This window comes from Petaurus breviceps, unplaced genomic scaffold, assembly GCF_028583685.1.
Source record: "Petaurus breviceps papuanus isolate PSGF00001 unplaced genomic scaffold, PetGlider_PUasm1.0 90825, whole genome shotgun sequence".
NCBI lineage: Eukaryota > Metazoa > Chordata > Mammalia > Diprotodontia > Petauridae > Petaurus > Petaurus breviceps.
Window position 1 is genome coordinate 10,298,310 of NW_027187353.1, and position 10,901 is coordinate 10,309,210.

The following is a 10,901-nucleotide window of genomic DNA, read 5'->3' on the forward strand; positions in this document are numbered from 1 at the left end:
ATTATGTATCAAATAATGGCGGTGACAATGTGCTGCAATCTTGCTTTACCCCTGATCTTATGGGAAAGGCTTCTACTGTTGCTCAATTGCACATAATGTTAATTCTCTGGCTTATTCTTGATCCCAATTCATTATCTGTAAGAAGGAGGTCTTTGGAAGAACTGAGAGGCCAGTCATAGACACCATTACTTGAGGCAAAGTGTCCAAAGCAAAGAAGATTACAGTCTAGCAGTTTTCTGTCCTGATCAGGCCATAGGTAGAATACTATGTTCCTTTATGGGCGTTGCATTTGAGAATAGACATTGATAAGCTGAAACCACTCTGTAGCAAATATTAACCTATTCTGGGATGGATAATAACTTACTTTTATGTAAGATTCTATCACTTGCAGAATGTTCTTTTCAAAAAAAACCCATGAAAGAGCTTATAGATAGTAATATAAAAAATGTGAAACAGCATGGTATACTAATGAAAATTGACCTTTATATAGTGTTTTAAGGCTTGTGGAACATTTTACCCACGTTGTCTTATTTGGGTCTATTAATAAGCCTGGGGAAGTACACAGTTACTTTTATTCCCATTTTATAGATGAGGAAACTGAGACTGAGAGAAGTTAAGAGACTTGTCCATGGTCACTAAGTACCCAAAGTAAGATTCACCCCCAGTTCTTTCTGATTCTAAGTCCATTGCTTTATCCACTGTGTTATACCACCTCTTTAAATATGGAGAGCCCTGAATTTGGAGTCAAGAAGACATGCATTTAAACCCTACCCTACAAATTTACTAGCTGTGTGATCCTGGGCAAATCATCTCACTTCTATTTACCTCAGTTTGCTCAACTTTAAAATGGAGATAATGGTACCTACCTTACAGGATTGTTGTAAAGATCATAGAAATAAATAGATATAAACTACTTTGCACACTTTAAAAGCTCTATATAGATGCAAATAAGTACCATTATCCTTCTTTTATGAATGAGGAAACTCAGACTCTGAAAGTTTTAAATAACTTTCCCATGATCACTTAGTTAGCTAGAGGGAAGAGTAAGGTTTTGGGCCCAAATTTCAAATCTAATGCCCTTTCCCATGAACCATGGATCTAATTTGATTTAAACTTGCTCAGGCTAATTTAAGATAATAAGCAAGAAGACAAGATTCTAATCCACCTTCCTCACCACTCCCCTAGTTAACAAATTCAGTCCAATTCCAACCCTTGATTTCTTTGCATATGTTTATTTTCATGAATCAGTATCTCATAGAATCACAGGAGGGTTATGGGAACACTAAGAAAAAATGATCCTTACACTGTGTTAGGCTTTGAGGAATGAGATAGCCAAACCAGGAGAGGAGTAACCTGATACGGGAAATTCTTAAACCAATGTAGACAGATTACAACCTCAGTGTGACTCATACCTGTCTGTCTCTCCTATATTCTGAAATCAAAGATACATGAATTTTATATGGCACATTCTTTGGGATTATTATCATGTTATCTTGTGATTTGGATGATCATTCTTACATTAGCCTTAATAATCAAAAGATGTTTAATAAAACCTGAAAAAAGAGCAAACATGGATCTTTTAGGAGGAGAGGGGTTTAGGGTCCTGTGATCATTCTTATCATTGATATGGAAAAAGGAGCCATAGTAAATGCCATTAGGAAAGGAAAAAGAGAAAACATGGGGGATAAAATGGCATGGTGTGTCTTCTGGCTGAGTCTTTGGTTTCTTGGTCAACATGATCTGATCTACTAATCTGCAGCATGGTAGATATGGTCCATGTCCTCTTCTGGCCCCTGTAGCACTTCATATTGAGGCATCCTCAGCATTCTGGGTCCTTCAATGACATCCTCAGTGGAACTTGAATGGTAGAGGAAATCTCTGTCTTCCTCAGGTAATTGAATTGGGTTTCGAAAACGGCTCAAGATATCTGTGTCTAAGGGTAGAGAAAATATTTAGTTCCCCAGAACTGAAAAAGAAGAGTTTTCCTTGGGATTTTTAGTGGCCCCTTTTTCCTCTCAGATATTTTTAAATTTTATAGGTCCCCAATATATAGTGCTAAAAATTAGATGCCATTAAAGGTAATGTATGAAAAAAGAGAGCATGGTTGTTATTTTCCAATGCTTTGAAATCTCACTTCAGACCTCAACCCTTAACTGAAACTATTCTCATTCAATCAGAGGACAAGCATTTAATAAACATCTACTATGTGCCAGAAGCTATGCTAGTCACTAGGAATATAAATAAAGGCAAAAATATGGACTCTGCCCTTAAGGGGCTCACATTTTAATGGGGAAGACATCATGTAAATAACTATAAACAGTTCATAGGAGTGTAAATGCAAAGTAACCTGGGAGAGAAGATACTAGCAGTGTGGGAGGGGAAGTTGCCAAGGGCCTCCTGAAAAAGGAGGAATTTGAGCTGAATTCTGAAGAAAATAAGGGAAGCTAAGAAGGGAAGGTGAGGAAGGAGGATATCCTAGGCATGAGGGACAGCCAGAGAAAACACCTGGAGTTGGGAGATGAAGTGCATGTGTGAAGAACAACACAGGAAGGATAGAGCTGGGTCCTAGAGTGAGTGTAGGGGAGTAAAAAGTAAAAAGGTTGAAAAGATAGAAAAGGCCACATCACAAAGGGATTTAGATACCAAATGAAAGCGAAATGCCATATTTGATCCTGGAGGCAATAGGGAGCCATTGAAGTGTATTCAGTTGTTAGGTCAGACCTATGCTAAGTTACCAGTGAACACTTTTTTTTTTTTTAAGCAATCGGGGTTAAGTAACTTGCTCAAGGTTACACGGCCAGTTATTTCTGGGTGTGGTGCTAAGTATCTGAGCCCAGATTTGATCCAGGTCATCCCGACACTGGAGCCGGTGCTCTTACTTGCTGAGCCACCTGGCTGCCCCTCCAGTGATCTCTTAATGGCCGGATATGAAGGTATTTCGACAGTCTTTGTCATTCTTGACTTCTTTGCAGGATTCGACTTTGTTGTCCACCCTCTCCTCCTGTATGCCATCTCTTCTCTGAGTTCTCTTGGCACTGCTCTGTCTTGTTTCTCCTCCAACCTTTCTGACTACTTCTTTTCAGTTTACTTTCTAGTTCATCATCTATAATGTGTTCCCTAATTGTGGGAGTCCCCCAATGCTGCATTCTGGGACATCCCTAGCCACACACATTCTATTTTGCTGATTTTTCAGTTCTCATTATTTTATGATCATCTCTGTGCAGATGACTTTAAGCCAACCTAGCACAGGGTAAAGGCCATGAGTTGAGAGTCAGAAGATTGGGGAGGGCTGTGTGTCAAGTCTTTTACCTGCTTTTTACCACCTGTGTAACTTTGGGCAACTAACTATATCTCACAGGGCCTCATTTCCCCATCAGAAAAATGAGGCAGTTGGATTAGATGGTGTCTAAGGTCCTCTCTGGTTCTAAATTCATAATTCTATGATTCCCAGATCTATAGACTGCACACTGGTGCCTCTAGGAGCTCCACTCCTCCACCAGCAGCTACCTACTGAACTTTTCATATTGGAAGTCTAATAGGCATCTCACATTCAATATCCCCAGACAGATTCAGTACCATTCTCTTAAAATCCACCCATCTTTTAAAATAAATTCTTTATTAGTATTATGAACTTTATAAATATCAATAAATCTATTTCCTAACACAAAAAAAGATTAAGAAGACTGTTTGTGAAACTGTGAATTTTCACAACATAGGCTTTTTAAAAAAGAAATGATTACTAGTTTATATCCCCTTCTGAACTTCCTTATGGCCTCGTTTGCTCATTTTAAAGATTTAAACTCCTTTCTTTCTTTCCCCTTTTTTTCAGTAGCTTTATGAGTACTTCCTCACCTTCCCTATTCCCAGTAAACCCTATCTTCTTTCAAGTAACTAATGAGTAAGCAGAGTCTTACAAAACAAATCCACACATTGGCTATGTCTAAATTTGCAGCCTTGTTCTGGACCTCTGTCTGTTCTGGTTCTTGTCTGTCACCTCTCTGCCAGGAGCCAGGAAAGCAAACTTCATCATCAGGCTTCCGGAGACTAGATTGGTCACAGCAAAATCTCACCCCTTTCCCAAACTTCCTTATTTATGTCAAGGGTACCTCCATTTGTCCAGGCTCCTAGGATTGCAAACTTGACATTATCTACATAACTTCACTTAAACTATCAATTGCCAAATCTTGCCATGTAAACCTCCCTAACGACTTTGAAATTGAGCATTTTTTCCCCTCTAGCCACACATTCCCCACCCTTGTTCAGGCCCTGATCACCTCTCACCTGGACTTTTGGTCCCCTGACTCAGGTCTCTCCCCACTGTCCCAATCCATCCTTCACATAGTAATTTTCCCAAAGCACTTGTCTGATCGCAACATTCCCCTACTTAGTCAACTTCTGTGGCTCTGAATTACCCCCAGGATCAAACATATACTTAGTTTGGCATTCAAATGCCTTTACAGCCCAATCTCAACCAACCTCCACAGGCTTTCTATAGATTACTTCCTAGAAAACATTCTACAATTCAGGCAAACTGGTCTTCTTGCTGTGGCTCACATACGATGACCAGCCTTCCTTACCTGTGCACAAGCTGTCCAGCATACCTGGAATATACTTTTACTCCCCTCTGCCTCTTAGAATCCCTTCTTTCCTTTGTAACTCATCTCAAGTGGGACCTTCTACATGGAGTGTCTGATCCCCACCCCAACCCCTAGCTCCTAGTGCCGACTGATGAAATTACTATGTGTTTCTTTTGTATAGAATTTGTAGATACAGGACATTCCTGAAATCTTACTCTCAAAACTACACTAAGACTTTTGGGACAGTTTGCCCCTCTCTCTCTCTGTCTTTCTATCTCTGTCTCTGTCTCTCTGTCTCTCTCTCTCTGTACCTGCTGTTTCCCCACACTGATGGTAAACTTTTTAAGGGCAGGGGCTTTTTTATTTTTGACTTAATATCATACTAGGTATTTAATAAAGGCTTGTTGATTAGCTAGTTGGCTGACTGATCAGTAGTACTAGGTTTAAAGAATTCTCATGGTCTAGCACAGAGAGCAGATTCAGTTGTTTTTGCTTGTATAGGCTTTATTTAAAGCCAAGCAGAGATAGAAATTAGCCCTAAGCAGCATCAGCAACTGTCCTCCATGGTTTCCCTAGCCCTGGTAGACCCTGAATGCTGGGTAGGTAATAGCCAGCATTGTGAATTTGCCACAGCCCTTTGGGATGACTGTTAGAGTTGAAGAATTTGTCCTTTTGGGGGTACACGTGGATGTCAGGGGGCAAATAATGGCTTCAATAAGGATTTTAGACTAAGGGGAGGGCTCTGCTTGAGCACAATCTATTCCAGATGCCGTTGATGGTGAAGAATATTTCCCTAATCTGAATTCAAGTTTTGGGACCTGTTCCCAAGCTTTTGGGGGTATCATACTACAGAGAAGGGGAGCCTCACAGTCTGAATGTGTCTCCACAACATCTACTACTGGTTACATATTTGGAAAAATACATATATATTAACTAATAATAATAATGATGATGATCAAACTATATATTATTTTGTGTATAATATTAAAATTATTTATATAGTTTATATATTATAATAGTAAAACTATATATAGTACTTTAAGGTTTATAAAGTACTTCACATCTATCATCTCATTTGAGTCTTATAACAATGCTGTGAAGTAGGCACCATGCTTCACAGATGAGGAAACTGAGGCTTAAAGAAGTGATTTGCTCAGAGTCACATAGTTAATAGCTGAGGCAGTACTTAGACTCAGGCCTTTCTGACTTCAGGTCAAGCACTTTGTTTGCTGTACCACCTAGCTGTGGTATTATGTGCTATCAATATTAGGAAGGTTTCATATAGGAAAAATATCTATGTTATCTATATATGTGTATATCTGTCTGTCTATATATATATATATATGTACACATACACATATAAGAATATATATTAATATATACATATAGTTTTATATATACACATATAAAGTGTGTATATGTGCATATATATACATATACATACACATATAGACATATATATTAGGAAGTTTACATAGCTAGAGTCTATTCTGCTAAAATCTTTCCATGATACCCACCGTGATATGAAGGTAAGCTTGTGTTCTAAGAGACTGCACTAACACAGTGCCAACTTTGGCAGGTTCTAACCTGGAGACATTTTGGGCACAGGCCTTGCAATGTACTAGGGATCTATTATCTGAGAACCACCCTAGCTAGTTAGCAAAGGCTCAGCTCTAGGGAGTTGGATATACCAGCTGATGAATTCTTTTGACCAAAGAAACTCAGGCATCCAATTACTCTGGGATGAAAGAGTTGGGCTTTATATTGGTAGAGGGAGAACCCACATGAGTGAAATCATGAATTTTTTGAAGTAATAAAGGATGCCACACAAAAAAATCAGGATTATTGTGACTTGTGAGTTCTACTCCTCTGGATTCAACTGTCTTTGGTGAAGACGTCAGGGAACCTGGAGTGGGTTTGCAGTCTCTGTGATCATATTTACCTTGGTTTTCCCAATCTGTGAAAAGCTCTGCTTTGTACTTAATGAGAAGGTTGTCTTTTTCCGATTGTTCAGCAGCCTTTGGACCCAAATTCCTGTGGAAATAAGTGATATGTTCAGGAAATTAAAGCTAAAAGCAAGGTCAGCTAATAATAATAATAATAGCTAACATTTATACAATGCTTATTATATGCCAGACACTATGCTAAGTGCTCTACAAATATTAATCTCATTGGATCCAATGGTATGTTTTGTAACAGAGTAAATACAAACAGAGATAGCTGCTTCATTAGTTACAAGTTATTTTCTGTAAATGACTTTTATCTATTCCTTGATTCTGGGCAGGAGATATTGCTTCTAGCAGAAATTCTCTTGCTTCCAAATCTGGCTCAAGTAACTAGGACACATTTGCCTTTCAAATTGTTGTTGTTGAGGTGTGTTTGACTCTTGGTGACTCCCTTTGGCATTTTCTTGGCAAAATTACTGGGGTGGTTTGCCATTTCCTTTTCCAGCTTATTTTACAAATGGGGATACTGAGGAAAACAGGGTTAAGTGACTTGACCAGGGTCACAGAACTGGAAAGCATCTGGGGCCAGATTTGAACTCTGGAAGATGAGTTTTCCTGATTCTAAGCCCAGTGCTCTATCCACTGAGACACCTAGCTAGCTCCTCAGCCTTTTAAGTAGGCATAAGATACAGAACTAAGTCTAACATTTTCCCCAATAGAACAGGTGGGATGAAGGTTTGATGAAAAGTTAGTGCAGGAAGTGCCCACATGAGTGGCCATAGATCTAGAGTTTGAAGGGACCTCAGAGCTTTTCAAATTCAAGCCCCTCATTTTATAGATGAGGAAACTGAGTTCCAGGAAAATGAAGTGATTTTCCTAAGATCATACAGGTGGTACCAGGCTCTAAATCCATTATTCTACCAAGGTAGTGACTGTGAAGCATTTCTTCAATAGTTTTCTTGGCAAATGGGTGGAAGAAACATTCATAGATCTGGTAATAAATATTCCACTTCAGAATAAATAAATCAGTTTGATGAAGGGGGGTGGGAGTGAGGTGTGTCTAAAAGGGCAAATTTTCTGATTCAGCAGGATTGAAGGCCACGGAATTCAGAGGTCAATTGTTTCTGGTTTAAGAGGAGCTAATCAGGAGGCAGGAATGACTGGCAAACTCCACATTTCAAATATAGACTTAGCCACAGCCTAGAGCAAATCAGCAGAGAATGTGCTGATTCAGCCCAGCGGGGTCAGAGTGCAACCATCTATTAGCCAGGTTGTTCTTCTAGTAGCAAAAGCAATTGTAATTATGAGCCTCATTTGGGCAATTTGGAAGGGGGAAAGAACATTAGGATTGATTATTTTTCTGAGATAATTTGGGCATTAATCCCTTCCCCCCTAGCCCCAATCCCACCCCCAGCCAAACCTTAAACCTGTCTTTATGGTATAATGAATATCTTCCATCATCTAAGTGTCTATTAAAGCAATTAACTTGAGAGAGAGAGACAGAGAGACAGAGAGAGACAGAGAGAGAGAAAGAGAGAGAGACAGAGAGAGAGAGACAGAGAGACAGAGAGAGACAGAGACAGAGAGACAGAGAGAGACAGAGACATAGAGACAGAGAGAGACAGTAACAGAGAGAGAGACAGAGAGAGAGAGAAGGGGGAGAGTTGGTCCCCCTCTCCCTCCCCCCATCGTAACTGGAAAATCAAATGTACTTCATTTGAGAGAGTTTTAGATTTAAATGAATTTATTACCACTTAATCAACCAAAGTCTATTAGATTTCAAGAAAGGTTGGAAATCAACAAAAAAATTGCATATTCTAAATGAAGCTGATTTTATTGAGCCAGGAAGAGAGAAAACAAAGAGAAAGGCTTTAAATGTGGCTAATGTTGTTCTCACAATTGTTCATTAGGGTTCCCTTCAGAGAAGCTGTCCTTTCTTTTGGCATTCATTAAGACCTGTAAACCAAGAGAAAAATCAATGAGAAACTAATAGGTTGAGGAAGCTTTCAGGTAATTCCCTGAGGAGGCCCCCTTGGCATAGCGTTTATGGACCTTGCAAACTGGGAGGGCTTTATGGTTCTTCCATGAATAGCTTTATCTAGGCAAGGCTTCCTGGGCTTGGCATCATATTAAGTGAGGTGGTCCTTGAAAAGCTCATCCAATTCAACCCTCATCTTCAGGCTCTGTCCAATGGTTCAGAGAGAAATACATGGCTTAGAGTAGAATCCGCATTGGCGATGTATTACTATTTGCTTTGCCTTTGTACCCTAAGGACTCTGGGACCTTTCTATCTGACTTGTAGCTTCAATGTCCCATATGTATTGTTTATCCTATTTCATACTTTCCTTTTTATACCCCAGTGCTTAGAGAAGTGTTTCGTGCATGGTAAACACAAAGCTTTTTCATTCATCTATCTATCTTCCTATTCATTCGTTATTTCAGTCTAACTCTGAAAGAACATCTTCTCAGGCTTCCTTGACTGGATCTCACAGGTATATACTACTATTACAAAGCTGCAGAAGAACTTTGTATATTAACATAAGTTTTGATTATTGTGCCCCCTTCAGTCTTGTTCCCAAACCTTCATTTGTACCTGTGCACCTGTGTTACTATCCACAGGAGTCTTCTGGCCTTTACTAGGTCTAACATGTGACTAAATATGACAAAATAAGTAAATACAGGGCATGAAAACTAGAATCTTCTATCACAAAATAATTTGTTGTTCAGTAGTACCTAACTTTTCATGACTCCATTTGGGGTTTTCTTGGCAAAACTACTGGAATGGTTTGGCATTTCTTTCTCCAGCTCATTTTACAGATGAGGAAACTGAGGCAAACAGAATTAAATGACTTGCCCAGGGTCACCCAGCTAGTAAGTGTGTGAGGCCAGATTTGAACTCAGGAAGATGAGTCAGGAAGATGTGACCTTGAGAAAGACAACAACCCCTCAACCTCTCTACTCTAGGCCTCAGTTACTTCATCTGTAAAACAAGGTTGGGGTGGAGAGCATTTTGAAAGGCAGTGTTACATAATGAATAGAGAATTAGGACCCTGACATGTACTACCTGGGGCAAGTTACTTATCTTCTCAGGGCCCCATATGCAATTGAGAATGAAATGAATGAATTAATAAAAAATCACTCATTCCATGCTTTCTGTGATCCAAGCACTGTGTTGAGTTTCCAACCACAGAAATGACAAGAATATAGAACTAGAGGTGGAAGAAACATTGGAGGCCATCTAGTCTGGTTCCTTCCTTCCACTAAGTGACTTGCCCGTCACAAGGACAGTAAGTGGCAGAGCCAGAATTTTACTTATTTCATCTTACTCCAAAGCCAGCATTCTTTCCACTGGACCACACTGTCCCTTAGGTCCACCCACCAACCCACAAAGGCAAAAATAAAGGAACTTCTTTATCTGGTCTTTATGATCTCATTCCATGCCTAAATCAGATGGGGGAGCTTAGCAATACAGAAATACATTGGAATTGAATCTTTCCACTATAGGGATGATACTGAAAAGAGATTAAAAATCCTCACACTGCTAGATGGCGCAGTGAATAGAGCACCAGCCCTGGAATCAGGAATACCTGAGTTCAAATCTAGCCTCAGATACTTTACACACAAACCAGCTGTGTGACCTTGGGCAAGTCACTTAACCCCAACTGCCCTCCAAAAAGCAAAAAAAAAAAATCCTCACACCTCTTACTTTTATTACCCTTCAAAAGGACACTGAGATTTCTTGTTGTGTAGAGGAAAGAACCAGGTTATTGGAGCCATATTCTGTTTGAATCTTGGTTCTTCAAAACACTACCTATATGACCTCATATAAGACACAGTCTTTCTGGTTCTCATTTTCCTTGATTCCAAAATACTGGCCTTTACCAGATGACCTCTGAGGTCTCTCCCAGCTTTAAATCTTCACCTCACCTAGTTACTTGAAGCACTGAAAGGTTGAGTTAAACAGGTGAAGAGGCCCTTTACCTTCTGGGAGGTGTATACTCAAATGATCAAGACTGGGGCTAAATTGAAAAGCCACTTACCTGGTATTTGGGGGCTCCATGGACCTCTTGCAACAGCAGAATAGCTAAGCTGGCTAGTAGGATCAACCTGGGGGGAAAGAGACAGAGACAGAGACAGAGAGAGACAGGGAGAGACAGAAACAGACAGAGTAAGAGAGACAGAGACAAAGACAGAAACAGAGACAGACAGAGGCAGAGACAGAGAGACACAGAAAGACAGAGACAGACAGACAGACAGAGATAGAAAGGGAGAGACAGAGACAGACAGAGTAAGAGAGACAAAGACAGAAACAGAGATAGAGACACAGAGAGAGACAGAGATAGACAGACAGAGACAGAGAGAGACAGGGAGAGACAGA

At 39.8% G+C, this 10,901-nt stretch overlaps 1 protein-coding gene across 1 annotated transcript in view; it reads right to left on the reverse strand.

The window, feature by feature from the left end:
- Nucleotides 1-1,212: 1,212 nt before the first annotated feature.
- Nucleotides 1,213-10,901, reverse strand: part of PRAP1 (proline rich acidic protein 1) — a 27,835-nt gene continuing 18,146 nt past the window's right edge. The window contains exons 2-5 of the mRNA XM_069071542.1: nucleotides 10,564-10,630; nucleotides 8,421-8,479; nucleotides 6,520-6,611; nucleotides 1,213-1,933 (exon numbers count right to left, since the gene is read on the reverse strand). Of these exons, the coding sequence (XP_068927643.1) occupies nucleotides 1,749-1,933; nucleotides 6,520-6,611; nucleotides 8,421-8,479; nucleotides 10,564-10,630 (403 nt within the window). The 3' untranslated portion in view covers nucleotides 1,213-1,748. The remainder of the gene's footprint in view (nucleotides 1,934-6,519; nucleotides 6,612-8,420; nucleotides 8,480-10,563; nucleotides 10,631-10,901) is intronic.